The 22,488-nt window shown below is 43.7% G+C and overlaps 2 protein-coding genes across 11 annotated transcripts in view; both read left to right on the forward strand.

The window, feature by feature from the left end:
* Window positions 1-16,896, forward strand: part of LpR1 (Lipophorin receptor 1) — a 54,444-nt gene extending 37,548 nt beyond the window's left edge. For 2 of the 10 annotated variants that reach the window (XM_087343153.1, XM_022075065.2), the window contains 14 exons: window positions 1,114-1,236; window positions 3,118-3,344; window positions 3,430-3,694; window positions 3,780-4,031; window positions 4,167-4,467; window positions 5,033-5,251; window positions 5,424-5,778; window positions 6,546-6,744; window positions 7,519-7,599; window positions 8,752-8,823; window positions 11,078-11,190; window positions 12,344-12,499; window positions 15,462-15,482; window positions 15,934-16,896. In XM_087343153.1, the coding sequence (XP_087199279.1) occupies window positions 1,114-1,236; window positions 3,118-3,344; window positions 3,430-3,694; window positions 3,780-4,031; window positions 4,167-4,467; window positions 5,033-5,251; window positions 5,424-5,778; window positions 6,546-6,744; window positions 7,519-7,599; window positions 8,752-8,823; window positions 11,078-11,190; window positions 12,344-12,499; window positions 15,462-15,482; window positions 15,934-15,978 (2,429 nt within the window). In that variant the 3' untranslated portion in view covers window positions 15,979-16,896. Of the gene's footprint in view, window positions 1-1,113; window positions 1,237-1,270; window positions 1,394-3,117; window positions 3,345-3,429; window positions 3,695-3,779; window positions 4,032-4,166; window positions 4,468-5,032; window positions 5,252-5,423; window positions 5,779-6,545; window positions 6,745-7,518; window positions 7,600-8,751; window positions 8,824-11,077; window positions 11,191-12,343; window positions 12,500-15,461; window positions 15,483-15,933 lie in introns of all 10 variants that reach the window. The other 8 variants (XM_087343152.1, XM_087343160.1, XM_087343155.1 and 5 more) reach the window with 7 other exon arrangements.
* A 2,401-nt stretch (window positions 16,897-19,297) lies between these two features.
* Ssb-c31a (single stranded-binding protein c31A) lies at window positions 19,298-22,166 on the forward strand. Its single transcript, XM_022075076.2, has 4 exons — window positions 19,298-19,444; window positions 20,639-20,734; window positions 21,095-21,278; window positions 21,964-22,166. Exons 2-4 carry the CDS (start codon window positions 20,645-20,647, stop codon window positions 22,044-22,046), a joined length of 357 nt encoding a protein of 118 aa, XP_021930768.1. The 5' UTR covers window positions 19,298-19,444; window positions 20,639-20,644; the 3' UTR covers window positions 22,047-22,166.
* Window positions 22,167-22,488: the final 322 nt, after the last annotated feature.

Raw genomic sequence — 22,488 nt, forward strand, 5'->3', positions numbered from 1 at the left:
TCTGCTTCAACTTTCTGTCTTCAGTAGTGAGTACCCCACGTGAGACCACGAAAAATCGGCCATACTTTGACTAGCCTCACGCTTCGTCAGGCGATGGACGTTTTACATGTTGCTGAAAGCTGTCCGCCCGTCTTGTTCATGGTCTTCCAAATGACCGCTTTCTCCCCGTCAGAGCACGTTGTGTAGCCTGTTTAAAATTGTATACTTTGTTTTGAGCGTGTGTGTACTCTGCGACTTGACATACGCAGTTCTCGAGACGTTCTGATGACGTAAACGCAATAAAGTGTCTCGTTATCAGGCAAATTTAACGACGCACGTCGCTGATGGTTTTGTCAGTCCAGAAATCAAATTACGTCGTTTTAAACTTCGTATCTGACTGTCTGGGTGCTGAGGTTAGGTTAGGTTAGGTTCGGACAGCCGAAAAAGCAGGCTGAGATCAATTTGTCATGCAGAATGCATGGGGAACCAGTAAAATATGCAAAATTTTTGATGGGAGACGCAGACGGGCGACGAGCGTCGCAGTGAAGAACGCTTTGACGAGAAGCCGTGAAATTTCTCAAAGTGCAGTTTCTTTACTGTCTTCAGTCAGCGAAGTCGCTGTTGCACTCAGCTGTAAGTGGGACAGGAGAAAAGTGAAAGACGGCGTTTCTGTTGACTTCGTTTCGAGCAGAGTTCAGAACTGCCAGCACCAGGCAACGGTCGCCGATTTGCCCCCCGGTTACGGCGTTGCCCAACTCCTGATTCAGTTCGTGAGCGAGAACGCGCTGACTGCCGAGCGTCAGAGGATTTTGCTTTCCAGGTCGGAGACGACGTTGGCAGCGGGAATCGTGGTGCCCCCTAACCAAAGGTTGGGATCTGCAGCGCCAAAGCCTCTGTTTCTCACGCAGAGAACTATTTAAAGTGGATTTGTGCCCTCTCTCTCTCTCTCTCTCTCTTCTGTTTTCTGAAGGCAGGGAATCTGACGCCGCGGTTCAGATCCCGACAGGGCACTGCGTCCTGCCCTGACCTGTGTCAGGCATTTTGAGTTTCGACCGGGTCTCGAGTCCACCCAGCTTCTGACCGAGAGCAAAGACGGCCGGAGCTTGATCCGTTCTGTTTGTGTGTGAATCGCAGAGGAGCGGCCGTGTCGGGCGGGCGAGTTCCAGTGCTCTGCGGGCGTGTGTGTCCCCCAGGCGTGGGTGTGCGACGGACGGACCGACTGCCCCGATTTGTCGGACGAGAGGAACTGCTCGCAGTGTACGTAAGAAGTCTGTTGTTGTCTTGGTTACAGAGGAGAAGGTGTGCAGTCCGGAGGAGTTCTCGTGTCGCTCTGCCCCAGGCGAGTGCGTGCCCCTGACGTGGATGTGCGACGATAATCCCGACTGCTCGGATGAGTCCGACGAGAGAGCTTGCAGTAAGCAGTGCGTGCGTGCGTGCGGATGGACCTGAAGCTGGCTGTTTTCCGCGTTCGGTGGCAACCCGGAAGACAGCCACTTTCGGACTCACCGCCGTGAGAACCCCAAATCCTGCTTGGTGCATGCACCTGTTTGCTCAGACTACGAGGAATCTTCAAGGTCGTGGAAACGGGAATTGGTTCTTCAAGAGGAGACTAGATTCGGGGAACGCGTTTTACCCGTTGTTTTGTATGGTTGTGAAACTTGGTTTCTTACGTTGAGTAAAGTCTGGGGGTTTGAGAACAGGGTGCCCGTGGGGGGGGGGGTACCTGGAGTGACGGGGGAGAAGCCATATTGTTCTCTGCCAGATTCTCTTTCGGAAAAGGGCGAGCACGCATTCGAGAATTGAGTACTCACTCAGATATAAACAGGAGATTAAAATTCAAACGAATATTTCTTAAATAGTAAGTGGGAGGTGCGGGCTGGATTCAGCTGGCTCACGCCATAATCTGGTCTGTAGGGCTCTGTGAAGCATCGCAAGCCCCTGCCAGCCTTGATCGGTGCATGTGTTCTGAGCTGTGACGCGGCGTTGGCGGTGGAACGAGGGAGGAGATTGACGCATCGCATCGACTGCCGAGTGCGTCAGACCGTGAAAAGAGGCGACTTTGAGGAACGGGCGTTGATGGGCTTTTGTTTGCGAGTTCTGCCGTGCTAATAGCCACCGGTTGGCATCGATTGTCTTCGTGCTGTAGTTAGCGGGTACAGCGGAACCGGAAGTGTTTTTCACGCCGAACGTGACGTCAGTTGGCGTCGGCTCATTTCCGTGATACCTGCAACAGTAAAGCCGCCACTGAACACAATTCAGTGCCTCGTTGTCATGGCAACGCGTCAGTCGCTGCGATCGAACTGAATGAACACCAACATTACGAGATGCGATGCCCTTCGGGGTTGAATTCTGAAGGCCCGCGGTAGGGTTCATGAGGATCTGATGGAGGAACGTATGTGAAGACAATATGGCGACTACGCGCGCACATGCGCAGAACTCTCTCTCGTGTGTATACCGGTTGCTTCTATTGGCATTATGATCAGGGATTAGGAAGGAGACGGGCGCTTGTGGGTTGAAAGGTCGACCACTCGATGCCAGGTACGTAAACTGTGACGTATGCAGTCCAGTGGCGGAGATTGACAATATGACAGGTAACCGGAATTGTTTTTGTTTTTTGTCTTTGTTTGTGTTTTGCGTTCTCGTTATTTGTTGCTTTTGTTTAGCTGTCAGTTGTTTTCGTTCTTGCCCTGGTCCCTGTGTTCTGTGTTGTTTAATTTCCAAGTTGTCTGCCAACTTTCACTCTTTCTGTCTGATTCGAATGTCGCCTCTCGGAACGGTTTGCGATTACGGCCAAACACTTACCAGTGTCCTGCAGGCGACATAACCTCATAATTTGATACGACACAATAGTTCATTACCACTGAAACGTTAAAAACGAATGGCTTCGAGCACACAATACAAATGACCGGCCAGTCGTTAATTTTGACACTTTCTCTGTAACTTTCTCGCTTATCAAAGCTTTTAAAGTAATGCAGACGTAGCCTCAAGACAAACTTGACGTGAATGTGTTGCAGGCCAGAGGCGTGTATCACGATTAAAGACATTCCAGTGCCGTATGATGCACGCCACTGTCTTCAGTGAGCCAGTGGCGTGCAGTATACATAGCAGCTTTGTATGTGTTCCCTTGTGCATGGCCAGATGACACGTGTCGATCGGACGAGTTCACTTGCACGAACGGGAAGTGCATTCAGAAGCGCTGGGTGTGCGACCGCGACGACGACTGCGGGGACGGCTCCGACGAGAGATACTGCCCCAGCATCCCCTGCGTCCCGGACTCGGAGTTCAAGTGCGCGGAAAATTTCTGCATCACCTCGAGATGGCGCTGCGACGGCGACCTGGACTGCCCGGACGGCTCGGATGAAGAGGTGCGTAGTACGAGCTGCACGGCGCTGATCGAAAGTGTTCAGTGGCGTGCAGGCCACCAGATGTAATCGACCGTTGTTATCGTAGGTCTGCGCGTACCGACCCGCGCATTCGTCCCACTGCCTGACCCGTGAATTCGAATGTGAGGACCGCATCACGTGCGTCCATCAGTCCTGGCTTTGCGACGGCGACAGGGACTGCCCGGACGGGAGCGACGAGAGCGTGGCACAGTGCCAGAACGTGACTTGTCGGCCGGACCAATTCCAGTGCAAGAACTGGGTATGCATCCCGGGTCACCTGCGCTGCTCGGGGCACGCGGAGTGCAGCGACCAGAGCGACGAGGACAACTGCAGTGAGTACCGACCGGCAGCTATTTCCTTCCTTGGGGTCTCCGCCCCCGCCGTCAGTATCTAACGAACTGCACCTCCCTGTCGCAGACTCGTCGGCGCCGAAGTGCGACCCCAAGACTCATTTCGAGTGCGGGGACGGGGCGTGCATCCCCCTCGAGAAGGTTTGCGACAAGAAGCCGGACTGCCCGAACTCGGAGGACGAGCCGGCCGACCGCTGCGGCAAGGACGAGTGCAAGGACAACAACGGGGGCTGCTCGCAGCGCTGTGTGGACATCCCCGGAGGCTACTACTGCGAATGCCTGCCCGGCTACAAGCTCATGGACAACCGCACGTGTGACGGTACGTCCACTGCCAAGCACGTATAACCACGGTCCCAGCATTCGAGAGACCTCGGGCCTGAACAATCGCGAGGGAAGGATAATATTTAGTCGAATCTTTAGAAAAAGGGCCACTATCAGCGTGTTCTCGTTGCAGATATTGACGAGTGTCAGACGCCAGGAGCCTGCTCGCAGCTCTGTATCAACGAGAAGGGTACGTTCAAATGCCAGTGTGTCGACGGGTACCTCCGGGACCCGCGGAATCACACGCGTTGCAAGGCCATGGAGGGCCACGCCTCGTTGCTCTTCTCTCGCCGCCACGACATCCGCAAGATCTCGCTCGACCACCACGAGATGACAGCGATTGTGAATAACACGAAGAGTGCCACGGCACTGGATTTTGTCTTCAGGACCGGCATGATATTCTGGAGTGACGTCAGTGACCAGAAGGTTTATAAGTAAGCAGCCCCCATTTTCATTTATGAGGCAACTCTCAAACCCTCTGGCACGTGCGTCGTCTAAATCCGAGAGTGAGACCACGGTCATTCACATTAATAAACTCAGAATCGTAGGAGAATTAGAAGTTAGGCTCGGTGACTGGTGGCCGGAATTCCTGGTTATCCGTATCTGAAAAAGTCTTTGTAGATTGTGTGTTGTTAACTCATCTGCTGCTTGTCTTTTTTGTCAAATAAAGAATTAAAATGCAATAGAGCTCTCAAGATACAAAGTCATTTAGAGTGCCTCATCTCGCACGCAGTGAAATAATGAAATCAGATTTCGTGGTTTGGTTCAGTCAGTTGGAGCTTTCATGTTAACTGTGCCAAGTTTTTGCTCCAGCTATCAATTTGACAAACAAAAAATTACTTTTGTGGTTCAGTGGTACTCCGTGAGCGCAGGCCTCAACTAGCTGGCCAACGACGCCTGGCCGGCCGGACTGTAACTTGGGGATTAACAGTTGATGGCCAGCCGGACTAACTTACGATGAGGTCGCAGTTGTAAGTAACATTGTTCTGGTCTCCGTAGAGCTCCAATTGATGAGGGCAGCGAGCGGACGGTCGTGATAAAGGATGAGCTGACGACATCAGACGGTCTGGCGGTGGACTGGATCTACAACCACATCTACTGGACAGACACGGGCAGGAACACGATAGAGCTGGCAAACTTTGAGGGCAACATGCGGAAGGTGCTGATCCAGGACAGTCTGGAGGAGCCGCGCGCCATCGCGCTCAACCCCATCGATGGGTGAGTGTGAACAGGTCTGCGCAGGCCGTGGCATTCCTTAGGCGGGGTCTTCAGATACTCCTGTTGCAGAGGGTGTTGATTTAACAAAAAGAAACTGATCGTGATGATTGAGTACCATCACGTTACAAATTTCACAAAGTCAATGACCCTCTTAAAAATTGCGTGTTTCCAGATGGATGTTCTGGACAGACTGGGGTACCGAGCCGAAGATCGAACGTGCTGGAATGGACGGGTCGCATCGCCAGGTAATTGTCCCATATGAAGTCAAATGGCCCAATGGGCTCACGCTCGACCTCGTGTGGAAACGCGTGTACTGGGTGGACGCCAAGTTGAACGTGATCTCGTCTTGCAACTACGATGGCAGCCAACGGCGTGTGATCCTTTACTCTCCCGATGCCCTTCAGCATCCATTCAGCATCACAACATTTGAGGACTGGGTGTACTGGACCGACTGGGACACGCAGGCTGTGTACAGAGCAAATAAGTTCAATGGGAGGGACATCTCGCCTGTCACCGCCACGCACATGGTAAGTGCGAGTTTCTGACTCTGTGAACTTTAATCGTTCTATTATGTAAGTAGCTTTAGAGTTGCCTGCGCGCTGGGAGTTCAAACTACTGTCAGGGGGGCTGACGACCTGATGGCACGATATTCATACGAGGCTTTGCTTTCTAGGCGCGTTCACGACTGAAAGTTGCAGATATCTCCATGTTGTTTCCCCCGTAAGTCTGTCCGTCTGCCTCTCCACATCTAACAAACAAGAAATGGCCCACGAAATTTTATATTAGATAGTTTAACTGAACTTTGTTAACAAATTTGAAAATTGGTTGAAATCAGACGATATCGGGTGCTCGCTTAATGCGTTTGTATACACATGACTCGATGGAGAATCCCCAGGCTGTCTTGGTTACCATGATTACATGGTCACTTGGGAATCCCCAGTGGCCAAGTCTCCGCACGTGTAATTTCTCCATGATGTCACTGGACAGGCTGCCCACGCGAAGGCCACTGACACAGGCGTCTCTCACATGACGGGTGCCATTCATAAATGTCGGAGTTCAAATTCTGGCAGATGCACCTGAATGTTACATTTTGGATTTGTCTCTTACCTCAAGTGCAACTTTTGTGATGAGACTTAGAAAAACTGTCGATAAAACACACGGATCTCTTCTCCTTCAAGTCACGACACTTAAAATTGCTAGGCGGAGAGAGTGCAGTACACTCCACGGTGACTCTGAACACGCACTTTGATGTCTGATTCGATGTTGATGAATCTGTTGTGCTGTCACGTTTCAGTTGCAGAATCCGATGGTGATCCACGTGTATCATCCGTACCGACAGCCAGACGGTCAGAACTACTGTCAGGCGGTGAATGGACACTGTTCGCACCTGTGCCTGCCTGCGCCTCAGATCGACGCGCAGTCGCCGAAGGTCTCCTGCGCGTGTCCCGATGGCTTACGGCTGCTTGAGGATGGACCATTGTGTGGTGAGGAAGGTATACGTTGTTGTGATGTGCACATTTTTAGTTTGTTTTTTACATAACCTCCAAAGAAAGTGGGGAACTGAAAATCTTGTGATTGCTTAAACTTCGTTTCGCTCCTTTCGTAATGGAAAATGTTGCCCCAGACTGTGTGTGAAAGCGTCGCAAGGGCAGGTGTTACAATTTCAGATTTTTTTTTGTTTGTATTCTGAATTCTTACGTGTTTACACCTGATGCATCGACTTCCTGTCATCGGCATCTGTGTACCACAAGGATCAGTTGCTCGTAACGCTGTGAAATGGTCGATGACAGCTTCTTGTGGTCGTGAAAGGTTTTTGGAAATGAAGCGTGGAGAATTCTATGTCTTGTCCACATATCACAGTCACAAAAATTGCCGTGTATTAGTTTCGATCATTCGGTACAGAAAGCAGAATGTGATTTTGGTAAATTTGTTGCTCCGAATGTACACGTGAGGTTGAAAATTTTGCATCGCCAACTAATTCTGGTTGAAAGTGGAATAAAAGCTTAACGTGCTTAGTATTTGTTATTTGATGGAAAAATACAAAAGTTTTTCTTTTCTTTCTTTGTGTTTTGTGTTTACAGTTGTCTTCTTGAGTTTCCTTGGTAATGGACGATGAAGCTTGCAGTTTCATATCCCGTCTTAGATACATCTTTACCGGATGTTTCGACATCCTTGCAATTTACAGCCCCCCAAAAATGTTAAGAATTGATTTAAGGTCTGGACTGTGCATGTCCATGTCAGAACTTAACAGCTCATTTCTTTTACAGTAAAGCGCACTACGGTCTCTGCGGGTGTGGCGGGCTCGGGACCGTCCTCCAGGAATACAAATTCTCGATCTCGTGCCCCAGGTGAGTGCCAGATGCAACCTGCTATCCATTGTACCACGTTCATTACTCATGTGAGGTGTTCCCGCCGCTTTACGTCTTCCTCGTACGTCCACGTAATTTAGGCTAATGAATTCAAGGGGCGGTTGTGGTCTTTGTTTTCACGATCATCGGTCCCGTTGCTTATACGGAAAGCATAGAATTGTTCTGCAGTGATGGACACACAATTATGATCACAGCATCAGTGCAAATGAACAGGGACCAACGCACCCCATCAGGGATGTACGGCTTCGTGCAACTGATTGATATTTATTTCTTTCGTGAGATAATTTTATTGGCGTTGTTGAAATTAGAGCAAGTGCTCGCCAAGAGCAAAGAGCTACCTACTCATGAGTGTGTCCAGTCCCTCCGCACTTTGTCAGACGCTCGCGTTCGACCAAAAGAAATATTTCTGATCCTGCAACTGCATTTTGAGGAGTTTTGCAGCCTAAAATACTGTTAAGTGTAAGAATGTTTTTTGATATGAAGATGGAAGTTTTCGTACAGGTGAGTGGATGTTCACAGGGGTGTGACGACCATTTCACTAACATTAAAGGGTTTACTTTGACGAAGAATGCTAAATGCATGGCTGTGTTAATTCTCGTTGTCCCTGAGATGCATGCGTGACGGTGGGTGTTGGGTGAAGTCTTGTCCACATGAAAATGGACACTGTTGGGGTTTACTGTGGGACCTGGACGTCAATAATACAAAGGCAAACAATTTACATGCGACGTGTAACGCGTTCAGTCTCTGTGATAATCCACTAACCCTTCGTGGAACTAGCATTGAGGAACTTTGTTGTTGAACACCTAGTTATACTAACACGGTGACACGTGTAGTGACTGACCATAACGATACTCTCAGCGTTTCTACTTTGTCAGTGTGATTTGTTCAGAAGAAACACCGAGCGCGGTAGAAAGATTGTGGAGCCATCGCGGCCCGCTTCCGAGTATGATTCAGTCCGATGCCGCGGAAATTTAATCTCGACTTCTGTCAGAATCAGAAACGGAACGGTCTGCGTTCTGGTCAGTCAGCTCCGTGCCTTACATCCCTGTAATATATTAATGCCACAGTAAGCCCTGATGTTTGCTGGTATCAGAGCATGCAAGCTTGCAATTTCCTGGTGTATTGTTACAGCCGTGGCCCCCACTAACAACAGCCACGTACGAGGCCACAATCTCAGTGATGCCATTGCTACAAATATTACAGGTAAATAGCCAACTCTACCACAAAATTCACCCTAGAAGGGCTTTGGGCAAAGTAGTCTATGTGGGCGCCTCCTTAAGAAAACAGAAGGGAGATGGTGTCTGGGGCCCGTGAAAGCGGAGTGCCTGGAACGGCTGCCCCGAGGACAGTCTTCGTCGCACGTTACCCACGAGATGCGTCTAGGGGTTACGAGGCAAAGAATCTCTTGGTACGACAAGACGTTGGTTCCGAGCATGTCCCTCTTTCCTTGAACCACACGAGACAGTGCATTTTGAATTGTGCATAAGGAGTAACAATACGAGAGGGGCAAAGCATGAAATAACCTAACCTAATCTTTCTGTGTTGTGGCACTTTGTCTACCTTGAGATTGAGACTGGGACACGTCTGGTTTTTGTGTGGCCCTGCCGATCGCAGATCTGTTCCAGGTTAAAAACCTGACAACACTGATTGTGGTTGCTTTTCCAGTCTCATTTAGCTTCAGTAATTGATGTAGTGGTAATAAAACTAGCAAACTAATGCATGTATGTTCAGTGTCGTGTTTGATCGGCTTGTACGTGGGTGGGAAATGTGTCTTGTGTCATGGAATCCAATGCGAGTGAGTGGTAAGAGTATAACTTGTGGTGTCCCTGTGTCTAAGCACAATATCGAGCGGCGCAGAAGTAAATCTCCGTACACGCAGACGAGCAGTTGAAACCAGGTAGTTTCTTCAATGTTACTATAACACTGAGGTGCGAATGTTGCTGTCTGACTAACAAAAACACGCTAATTTGTTGTTTTAGCTCTCTTCTGTCTTCCAGCACCACTCTCGGCGCAGAGCCTTTGGTTGTAATTATCTGTGCGGTTGGAAAACTTTGTTTCTGACTGGAAATTTTCTATCGGGCAGAATCCAAAACTTGGCAGCTTCTTTATTTTATATTTTTCATATGTGTTAGTTGGGGCAACGAGTTGAACACGTGCCACTCCTGAATAGGATATGTTATTTAATTTTTCATTTTACACACGTGTTACGTAATTACACGGAAATCCTCCATTTGTGCCCATGTTTCCAAAGTAAGTAGAATTCCGAATGCTTAATGTCAGTGAGGATTTGAAATTCGTTCTAATTTCGTAACGTTCTGAAGAACTTATTTGTCACCATGTGTGTGTATTTCAGAACCGAATCCTTGCGTCACTTTTTAAATAATTTTTCTGTGGGTTCATGTAACGCAGGTTACTTCTGTCATTGCTTGTGATATGAATTCTTTTAATACAATAAACAAAAGAACATCTCCCCTGTGCACACTGTTTACGCGTGGAAGTGTTTCATAAACACACAGCAGAATAAATTGGCATGTCTGAAGCAATCGCAGGGATATACAGACTGTGTGTGTCAACTAACGTGACGTGCAACCTCGCATTCACTGGCCTTTGATAGCACGTGGTTCTCCTTGTGGGACACCCTGAGGAGGCGTACGCCCTTGGTGCTAATGGACTGTAAACAGCTTACGTCACGAGTCTTAGCAGAACGTGTGTTGAAGTCATCAGCACTCTGCCTTGTCGTAGAAGGTTCAGGCCCTGTTCACTCTTCGATCCAGTGACTGCGGTTCAATTCTTGTTACAATGTTTGCAATTCCTACATTTTGTCCCACAGAAGAGTTTAAAAAAATGTTTAAAGGTGGGGTCCGCAACATCAGTTGTTTTCCACAAAAAATAATAAGAGGACTATTTTTGAGAAGCCAGTCAAATGTGTGCGCTTCTGTAGGTCGTCATTCGATGACGCCGTTGCCAAGTTTGGTCGTTCAGAAGCAGCCATTGGTTGATGCAACTGTTTCTGCGCGCTTACCGGTGACGCATTTTCGTGTATTATTATCCCATGGAGTGGGAAGGTTGTAGCGGTCCATTCGTGGTTGTCCAACTTTCGTTCGCGATAACCTTTTTACATTCCGTCTTCCAGTTTCTCATTTCTGTATCTTTCACCGTCCGTTTTTTACTTATCTTCCTTTACTGTTCATCGTGTCTTTACATTGTGTTTTGTTTGTGATCTTGCTGCGCCGTTCGTTCATGTTTTCACAACAGGTAGTAGTATTTGACGTCATTATTCTTAACTGAGAACGGACCTTGGACCTCGTGTCTAGCATCCCGTGGCAAGCCGAACAATTGTATGTGCTTGCACTGCGCATGAGCAGTTAATGAGTGGCCGTTCACAACGTAAGGTGCTGCACTGTTGCTAGACGTATTTCAATGGGGCTGAACGATATAACTGATGGGCCTGTTGCAGTGGGCCTCATGAATAATACCCGTTCCATGGAGTCCATCCCGGAGGATGACAGCGGGCTGGTGGCAGGCATCGTCATAGCTGTGGTCACCATCGTGCTGATCCTGGCAGCCCTGGTGAGTTGCAACTATACTTCCCAGATTGAAATAACTATAAAAGTTTACGGGGAAAATACAGTCTCACATACCTAACCTCTTTCTTCAAAATAAGCTGGTGTTGAAGGGCTCAGACAGATGTGATGTGTTTATGCTTGAACAAGTAAGTAAATTAAGTTGAAGTTCAGTGAGAGGTGGACATTAACCACCTGTCCAAAGAGAATATGACCTTGCTGATCCTTGCTGGTCGTTACAGCTAGATATTTTTGCCAAATTCTGCATTGTCCAGAAGAACTTATTTCGTTGTGGGGTGTTTTCTAAGCAAAATGGAAATGTTGAAATTCTTACGATTTCCCTCCAGGAAAATAGTGTGTGTTAAAATGGGCATTTTCCTAGCATGATCAGTGGGGGAAAAACTCAGGATGACATAAGCAAAGGTAATTTTTAAAGGGTGCTGCAAGTTGAGTAACTTCTTGTACTGTGGTGTTGGCATTGATAAGACTTATCAGTATCTGAAGATTGCATGGCTAGCAGGAGAAAATTGTATGGGTCTTATCTGGAAACAATAAGTTTCAGCAAAAACATGATAACTGATAATTTTGTGTAGGAAATTGAAGTTATTGAATGTTGCATAACAAAGCTATCAGTTGATGCCAACTAAAAATACAGAATGAAGTATGAAAATGCCCACTTTTCCCCAGTCTCATTGCAAGATGTTGTATGTGTATGAGAAATATGAAGGGAAGGGGGTCGGGGTCGTGATGGTTTGGACGTGTAGCTTGGATGGGAGAAACAATAGTTCAGAATTTAATGCCATGAAAAGTTCATAAACAAATGTGCATTCGACAGTAATTAAACTATGCCGGCTGGCAGTGGATACCACTACTTAATACGCTGTTTGACACTTGCAGTCTCGTTCATTTTGCGTTTAAGCCGGACTCAGGATTTGGGTGAACCGACTGGCACCAGCTCGGGCGAATGTAGCTCGTCGCTCCCCGTTAGTTGGAGAGTGACAGAAGCGTTGAACTTGGTATGAAAATGTTTTGTATTGTGACAGCTGTTTGTGCAATAAGGAATTTTCAGGTTGAACTAACACAGTGCCCTTTATTTAGAAATCACATTTTACAAAACTGAAATTTGCCCTATGGCTTCTTCTTGAAATATTTTGTTGCAGATTGCATTTGTGGTTTATCGCCATTACCTGCACAGAAATGTGACGAGTATGAACTTTGACAACCCCGTTTACCGCAAGACCACAGAGGACCAGTTCTCGCTGGAGAAGAACCAATATCAGCCGCAGAGAATTTACCCTGCCACAGTCGGAGAAGAGGTGAGAGCACTTGCTATGGACAGCTGCATCCTTAGATAATTGCGCGTCGTCCACCTGTGGGCCGACTGGCACGTTCTCATTATGTAGGCAATTTGAGCTGGAACTGTTTCAGTATGTGGTAATTTTCTCACTTGTTTGCCTGGAAGTGAGCGTGTGCGTGCTTTCAGACTTGTTCAAGCGGGATTGTTTTGGTATGTGGACCTATTTGTCTGAAACTGAATGAGGCACGAACGTCTTCGCCGCGGTTGACGTCACAAACGCGTGAAATTGAATGAAACTTCTGGTTCATTGAATTATCGGTCGAGGAATGCCGGCCCATAAATGTTTATTTACGTACATGCTTTAAATATTTATTTTTAAATGTTGCGAATGTCAGAATGTGAGAGCTGGTCTGAACGACAGTCACGCATCAGATTTGAATATCGAGAAAGATACGTATATTTATTTCTATAACAATCTGAGAACAAAAATTTTCATGGAGAATCTGGCTTCGGGAGTAGGAGCTGGCATATTTTGAACCCTTTCCAAGAAAATTTCACTACAGAAACCAAAATACTGATATTTGAAAGTTGAAATCGAGCGTTAATGGTGAGCATTGCAATTTATCAGAATGATTGATATTTGTTTACTGGCTTTGATTTCGCATAAAGCTGCAGGTTTGCTTTGCTGGCCATTAGTATTGACAGCAAACAGAATCTTGCTCCCACGTGTCGGATGCCAGATGACGGGAAGGTCGAAAAGGCCATAGTTCGAGTAAGAGGCTTTACTTAGAAAACATTATATTCTAATTGTGTGCGTTGAGAGAGTTGAAGGAAATATTTCTGTCTGACAGACAGAAGTAATCTGAAATTCCGTATTCGTACACGATTAGCCGTTTTAATTGGAGTACCGTACCCTCATCTTGGAACCCAGATCACGAGAGAACGGTTTCACATCTCGAATTGAGAGAGTTTAGAGCGTACAAACAATTCCTGTGAGCTGGCCTGAAACGCGCACACAACAAAGAGATACGTCGCCGGTGTCCGCACCTTTCAACAGAGCAGCGTTTGTAGTCTTTTGTAACGGAACGAGGAGAGGATAAAATGTGTTAATGCTGCAGTTGCAGCTTCTGTTGAACTTGGCTCTGTCCTCTAGATAAGAGAACTTTGCCCTGCGCTTTGCAGATTTTTTGAAATCCCCGGTCTCTTATCTTGCTGCTGTCTATCTGTTTTTGAACTTTGCTACAGTCTTGAGTTCTGCCATTTATAAGCACATGTCATATTCTGCTCTAGCAAAGGAGCGTGCCTGTAAATTCTCATGAACTTTCAGCTGTCAGGTTCTTATGATGCTGCTGATGAACCATTACATTCCAGGGAATTTATGACAAGCTGAATAATTGTAAGTCCATATTAATGAAGCCGACCAGTCCGTTATAGAAGGACGCTTTATAGAAATAGAAATGTGTCAGGACATGCATTGTCTAGTTTGACAACAAAACGGCATGCTAAAGTTCATTGTCGCGGTTGGTCGTTCTTGTCTTGTGTACTGATGGCCCTGAGTTGGTCTGCGTTATTACGCTCCACTGTTATGAGGACGACAAACATTGGCTGGGCCTCAAGGATTTTATTCCCAACTCCGCAGAAATTCCGCCCAGTCCGTTAAGTTCTGCACTCTTACGCTTGGGACATTGTCTGTCTTATTTGCTACACCCAGATGTCTCTTAATTTGTTTGACAACACCATATCAGATAAGTAGGTGACGCGGCTTCAGAAACTGTGGCGTTGCCATATAACAAGTAGGTATGGTATGTTTCCGGAAGGGTATCGGATCAGTGCCTCATATGTCTCTTGAGTGCTGCAGACAGTTTAGCAAGTATTGACTGCAAATTAATTTTACCCCTGAAGATAGATTGGTGTCACACCTGATTTAATTAGAATGTTCCAATATGAAATTTCTTTTTGGTCTGTCAGTGGAGTGTTGACTGAATCGTATAAAAAGTTTTCTGTAGATTCTTTAAAAAGGTGGGATTTGAGGTTCTCACGACAGTGAGTACGAAGACGGTTGTCTTCCGTGTTGTTGCACCATGTAGTTGGATAGAAATTTACCAACATTTCAGAGGTACTTGCCGCTTCCACCATCGTGGCAACGAGCCTAATGGAGGCAGCACGTACCTCGAGTATCGGTAAAGTTGTGCCGCACTACGCAGCGCTACAACGCAGAAGACTGCCATCTTCTTTAAAAAAATAATTTCTGTACATAAATGAATGGTTCATGCAGAAATAACAGCGCACTGTTGGTGGAAGGGAATTTTTTCGCTGTTTTCGTAGTGGGAATGGGAAGGGAAATGGTGGCTGATTGACCACTTTGTTAAAGATTTTCTTATGCTAATTATGAGCAGGAAATGTGAACCTTGCTGATGAAGAAACAAAGAACAATGTTTGAAATAACAGCTGGTTTATTTTAACTTCTCTATTTCTACCTCTTACCTTCTTTCAGCGTTTTCTACGCTGTGTTCAATACGGGAAAGTTTCGCCCTCTTTTATGCCCCCCCCCAATTAATTTTGCTGGAATCTTTGCCTTCGTTTTCAAGCTTCTCTTAGCCTAGAAGATGTGTTTCAAAGTTGGTTTGATGGCTCGCATAAGGGAATTGTACAGTGTTCGTTGTTCTTTAGACTGTCTGGGGCAACAGCACAAACTAAAGAACTGGTATCTTCTATTCCTGAGTGAGGGTGATAACCTGTGAGTTCCTACGGACGTTTTAACAAATTGTCTCCTCCTTTGACGTTACTATATCCGTTCTGTCTAAAGACTGATTGTTTCTTTTCTAAAGACAAACTGAGACGCCAGTATTATGCTCTGTGCCAAATAAAAATGTGTGTAGTCTTGTGAATTTGGATAAAATTTGGTAGCATTGTCATACAGTAAAATGCTTTTTACTCCTTGTTACAATTTGTTTACACGCTGTCATAATGCTGTAATTCAGTGGGGACACTATGAACCTATGGTGAGTATATTGCAGATTCACTTTTGGACTGGCATCAGTTCAGTATCAGATTTCTCAAAATACAGTGTGCTGTGTAAGATTGTTATAAGACAGCTTATTATATAAGATTATTTTAATATGGTTACTTATATTTTAATATTTTCCATCAAATCACAATTTTAATAAGATAATAAAATATAAAATATTTAAAATATCATTTCACGTTCCGCATCGAATGATCGATTTACAAATTGGAACGATGCGGAACGTGAAATGATATTTTAAATATTTTATATTTTATTATCTTATTAAAATTGTGATTTGACGGAAAATATTAAAATATGAACCTAATTCACAATATGACGCAAATATACTACCTTATGTTTACATATATAAGCATGTTATATATGTATGTAATATTCCTGCAACTTTTATTTGAAACATTTTCTGATAACTGTGTGAACTTTTGCAGGCCCAGGAGCCACTCACAAGTCCCGGAACCAATGATTACGTATAATTGGGCGCAGGCCTAAGAGAACTTTACTGTGCTGTGTTCCGTTGGCAGACTGTAGAGCCGCCGTGCTCGAGCCCTTTCCGCCGATGTGCGTCGCTCAAGTGGTAACTGTGCCAAAATGCTGTGGTGACGAAGCATCACAAAATTGTTTCTTATTGTTTTAGTGATTTGCAGCATTTTATTCAAACCTAAACATGAAGAAGGAACATAAGTACAAGTTTAGTATCAAAATTCAAAGTTCTGTAATTGCTTATATGTCAACACATTGGTCGCTTTGTGAATCCCAAAATTCTGACCGCATTATGCCAAGGTGTGCGGCATTGCATTTGAAATGTCCGGTGTATATAGTGACAGTGATTGGCTGCAGGTAACACAACTGAAGATGGGAGTCCAGTTAGTTTGAGATGCGGGCATGAACAGAAATCACTGGAGTGATTCTGTCACTCCTGCTTGTAAGCTGCGGAGGACAGAGAAATTATAAGGTTTAACGCTATTTTAATGTTTGTACATACTGTATGTGGATCAAAATTTAATTGTAAGGAGGGACAGAAGAAATGTTGGTTAATGTTTATACTTCCTGTTGCTCATATAGGTGCAATTTCTCGTATCTGTGTGTTCTCGCCCCGCCCACGCCACGGTGGCGATAATGCAGCTTGTTCAATAATTACTGTGTGTGTGTGCGCGCGCGTGTGTGTGTCTGATTTGGAGGCTTTTTAGTACCAACCTGGTATTGTACTAGTACAAGGTTTGCTTTGATAGGCAAATGTAATGAATCCCAAGTCTTCTGAATATTTGCATGAGTGTTCGTTTATTTGTTTGTTGCTCATGTTCTTTTTTATGTAAAGTTGTAAATACATTATTGATGAAATATGTATTGTGTTACTTGGAATAGTTGTATATAGTAAAACACGTCACTGTATATTCTCGTGGATTGTAACTCGCTCTGAATCCTGGATTTGAGTTGGACCGCTGTTCACAAGGGCCAGCTCAGCCTACTTCCCTGTTTTCCTTCAACCGAGTTCCAGGGCAGTTATTGCTGCTTCGTTAAACGTGTCGCTGATAATGCTACGACTTTAGAGGATGGGTACCAGACCGCAGACATTCTTTACAGGTCTGCAGTTGCCATTTGTTCATGTTCATAAAATTAACCCTTTCACATTTGGTCTTCAAGGACACACGAGTGTGAATTATACTGAACTTGAGCTGCTGTTTGGAAATGAAACTTTTCCAGTCATCACTTGTTCTTTCTTCCTTGCTACTTTTAAAATGTGGTCCGTGTCAAAGTCACACACGGTATTACCTTAATCTCTGTTAATGTTTATTAATTCTTTTGTCATAATTAAAAACAATCAGTCATGTTCTTTCATTTTGTGGCCCTATCACATCTACTTATTTTATGACTTAACCTCTTTTGAAGCATGTAACCCATCCATTTCTTGTGTGCATGTCTACTAGATCTCTTCCTTCAAAATTTCTTTTGTCCTGACCTAAGTGTCCCATCACCTCTTCACATCCTCTCCTATTCTCTGTGTGGGTGTTTAAATATCCTGCAATTATAAACTTATCCTTTTTAACCACATCTGCTAGATTATCAAATTTTTCCTTCAGATCCGCATCACGTCCTGCTTGAGGAGCGCGTATGTGATTATCATCTGTCAGTTCTCCAGTTAAAGCTGAGATTCCTGTCATTCTACTGTTTGTGTATTGTACCATTAATTATATTTTTTTCCAAAGAGTTTTGAAAGTATTATTGCTTCTCCATTTCTTTTTCTTCCTCCCCACACCATCATATTGGGATTTGGGGGCAGAATCCTGGTTAAGATTCAGGTAAGGAAGTTCAGAAATTTGTGCAGTATTTGTTTGGCAAAAACAACAGTAAGACTTTTAATATGATAAATTAGAATGCACGAATGCTCTGTGGACTTGATCTTTGTTGTCTGGCAGGCTGAAGTAAGAGGTACACGAAGGTCATTACATGGGATGGAACATGTGCACTGTGTTTTGACATGATGAACACATGGCTTTATTGGTGGAAACTTGCACTGCTTACAGAAAGTTGATGAGATGTTTAAAGCAGATATAGGTTGGGCATATTGAAATAGATTGTAGAGCAATAGTAGTAAGAACTGGTTCAGGACGGTCTGTGCAGCAAATCACAATCCCTGTCATCTACTGCCGGAGGTTTGCTTCATTGGAATGTATCTTATTTAAAAGAAGAATGTCAAATACAACATTTTTAAACAATGTGTTAACAAAAATTTGGTTTATATGCTCAGTATATTGTTTGAAATGTAGGTTTATAGAGGTTTAATGCAGAAGCTTTGAGAAGTACAAATTTATGAAATTCCTAATGATATTTGAGGATTTTATTTAATGTACTTTAAAGTTGAAAGGATATGAAGTGGACTGAACTGGCTGAGGAAAGCATCCACTTATGAGGGTGACAGGTTACCCTTGAATAGCAGAGCATTACATTTCTCACTTCAGGAAGATACATGAACTAGAAATTTTGTCAAAATAATGATAGGGTTTCAGAAAGATAATTACATTTTTATTGTGGTTGCATATGGGGAACATGTGTACATTATTTCCGTGAATCTCATGGAAATTTTCCATTGGGGACATTTGAAGAAGGAAAGATAACAAAATATTAAGGAAAATAGTTGCAAGAATGTGAACAGAACATGTTTAGCCTTTGTGTTAGAAGGGATAAAGTTCATGATATGTTTTTGAAAAATTAGGTTTTGTTTGTAGGTTTATTGAGGTTTGTCATATTATTGGTAATTACTTTGTAGATTATGATTCTCAGTTCAAGGAAATGTTTATTTAAAATCAATCTATTTCTCTATTGTGAAATGCTAGGTTTTATCAGAAAGAGGTTATGTAAAATATATATATGTAACAACAGCATTGAGTTTCGACATTATTAGGGCAATTTATTGGACAGAACACGTAACAAGGCAAAGTCTGTACAAACAGTAATATGTACAATTTGAGGTCTTAATGGCGGCGAATATGAAGCTTACTTGTATTCAAGGTTATCTACCAATAACACAGAAAACAGCCATCTTTACCGATAATGTTATCTAAAACCTACTCCACCAAATTGCATGGTCGAAGTGGTTGTTTTTATGTTGGTACTGTTAATACCTAATAACCTCCTTTGTACATTGTTTCGTACAATGCTTTTCTTTAATGTCCAGTAAAATAACTGACGAAGTATTGTATTTTACATGGAGCTGTGAATTAAATAATATTTTATTCAACAAATATTTGTTAATCATTTGAATATCATTCTAATCAGCAAATTTTATTTTATAGCATTTTTGAACGCGTTCTGGTACCACGAAAAAATGAAACGCGATATAGCGTTCCATTGGCAGAAACCGCGCCACTGCGTATTGTGGCTGGCGTCTCTTTGTGAGGTCTGGTTTCGTGGTGTAGCTTGATATTATTGTCTGTGAAGAAGGTAATTTAAGTTAATTAAGCATATTGAACTACTATTATTTTGAGAGATGAAGTTAGTTTTGCTAGGTTATTAAAAATGAGCTGCTAATGGAATCTTGAGGGATTCTGACGATGTAATTGTATCTTATGATTTGAAACCACAACATTCAATAATTGGTTCAGTTTCCGTCGTCAGGTGACCAGTATGAAGACATTCTCGTTCTGTTTGGCTTCACTGTGGGATTAGTCTAAATTTCGGACAACAGACTGTGGCCATTACCCTGATGACGGAGGCAGTATGACCTCTGAAACGTTGGTTAGCATCGACCAGACTACACAGCGCAACAACCCAGAAGACAGAAATCTTCAACAGACTATAACTTTTTTATTTCACTAGTCTACTGTAGATGGAAATAGAACCATACAAGACTTGAAGCTTTCACGGCTACTGAACTCATTAACATTTCTGGCAGCAAGCCGTGTCAGTTGTGGACAATAGTCCAACGTTTCGGAGACCATCTCTGCCTCCATCATCAGGAGTGACTTGTTCACCAAGATGATTTTGTTGGAAATAGAACCAATTTCTAGAAAGTGGCCTTTTGTATTAAAAACAGTTTAATTTATAAACTTTATAAGAATTGTTATATGTATTATTTATATTTAAAAGTAGGGGTAGGGGAGAATGTGTCATAAGTACCCCTTCAAGGTTGAATATTGAATACTTGTCCACAAGTTGAAAGCAGTTTGAGATAAGGAAATGCATACAAATTTTCATGAGGTACAAAGTTACTTATGTTTTCCAATTAGTAAAATGATACCTGCCACATGTTTTCACGTGGCTTGCATATTCACTTGTCAGGTGTACAGAAGTGGACCATTTTGCTGTGACTAGTGCTGTACTTGATTTATATACCATAGAGCTGATGTTTCAAGAATTAATTTTGATTTATTGAACTTATGATGAATTTAATATTATGATCAGATATGTACATTTCTTGCCACCTTGTAGTTTATGGAGGTTTCTGTTATGTTATATTAAGTAGAGCTCTTACATGGGTCTTGTGTGTTGGATATTTGGTGCATAACTGTGTGCGTCTTGTCAGTGTTGGGTGCGAATATGCCACATTCTGAACATCGGTATTCTTGTAATGCATTTATTCATGCACTCTTATCTTATGCTGCCATTGTGTACACTTAATGTATGTAATGCTTTCAGTTCATCATGGGGAAGGACAAAGACAGGAAGAAGAAGAAGAATAAGAAGGAGGAGGTGGTGGAATCTGACAGTACGTCTGATTCAGGGCCTGAAGATGTGAGGTTTTTTGAATGAACATCTGTATCCATTTGCAGCTTTTTTATGGTCATTGAATTGGTGTGAAGTCTGTGACAGTGCTATAAAACTTTCCTATCAATAGTGATGGGGAAATCTAAAGTTGTAAATGCAGTCGTAACTATTATCTCATAAAGCCCAGAATCTCTTAAGAGCAAATAATCACGAAGTAATGTGCCTGTTACGTAGATAGATTTATGTGATCAGTGTCTTATTTTAATTTTTCATGAAAGGGACTTTTAGTGGCCATTTTGCATAAATACTTATCACAATTTTTTGAAATTTTTTATATGTAGACTGACACATGTAAAGATGGTAAGAGTGTTGTGTTCTCGCTGGCAGGTCAATCCTCCGCCATCAAAGAAGACCAAGCCAAATACTTCTAGCTCCAAGAAAGATGATGAAGAACCATCTTGGTTCCTCGACAAGAACCGATTTATTAAAGTGCGAGAATACAGGGGGAAAGTGTATGTTGACATCCGCGAGTACTATGAAGCAGATGGTGACCTGAAGCCTGGAAAGAAAGGTGGGTTTTTCAGAACCGACAGTCAGATCCTAGGTCTTTAATGCATGTGCAGGTATGGACTTGCACTTCTTTTTAATTTATACCCCATTCGACAGGAAGCTGGGTGAACCTTATGCCAGATCTGGATGTATAAAAGAAATCCGCTGCTGAGAACTGAGTCTGTTTCCAGTTCTTCACCTGTCACTGCACTGACATAGCTGTCCTTGCTTTTGCTTTAAAGCTGGAAGGATTAAAATTAATAGAGGAACTCTCTATCACCACATCTCATTTTCAATATCAGCAGCAATTCAAATGTATAGTTTGGTAATTATCTTGTCTCTTAGTTTGAGTGCAGAATATTATGTAAAATGTTTGGTCCTGAGAGAGGAGGGAAGAGGATCATGAAGGATATGACTTTGAGAGACTTTGTGCTCTGTATTGGTGAAATACTATTGTTGCAGTATTTAAAGTAATGAGGTTATTTCGGGTGGCATGGCACAAATGAATATCACCCTTCACAGATGCCATGTTCGCAAACTAGGAAGAGAGATGAGGATATAAATATAAATCATATGCGAATGTTATAACGACGTGGCTTATGGTCATATCAGACTTTAGTGTCGGCATTGAACTGTGTGTTGCTGTAACCTGAGTTGGCCGTTGAACGCCTCTGACCGGCTGGGAGCCGTGTCTGTTCTTGTTGCAGGTATCAGTCTGTCGACTACGCAGTGGCAGAAACTGAAGAGCTTGATAAGTGAAGTGGATGATGCTGTCAAGGAAAAGTGTTGAGTGTGTGTGTCTGTATTTATGTGTGTTTCTGGTACACTGTAAGTTTCACTGTTCATTTAACTGCTGCAACTTTTAAAATATGTGTGTAAATTTTATGAGTAAAGTACAGATGTAGAATGAGCTGTGCTTTCATGGACCTCAAATTCCTTGTCCTGTCCTTTTCTTGCAGATGTCAAACAACTTGTTGACTTTTTTGTGTGTATGTTTCTTTGCCGTGGTTGGGACCAAACCATGCATTTTGACTGCTTGGAAACATAAGAACTATGTAAATGAAAAACCTTCTCTGAAATAGCAAGCTGTGAAGTATTGTCACTGGAGGATAATGTTTAGACACTGTATGCTATTGGACCTCTCACCACTTTGATTGTCTTACATGTTACTTGGTCCTTTCATTTCTGAGGTGTATCCTTAATACATAATTCCAATGAACTTCCTTCCATCT

This window comes from Zootermopsis nevadensis, unplaced genomic scaffold (assembly GCF_977971745.1).
Source record: "Zootermopsis nevadensis isolate Lab colony 2312 unplaced genomic scaffold, Znev_1.0 Znev_ptg000004l, whole genome shotgun sequence".
Taxonomy (NCBI): Eukaryota; Metazoa; Arthropoda; class Insecta; order Blattodea; family Termopsidae; genus Zootermopsis; species Zootermopsis nevadensis.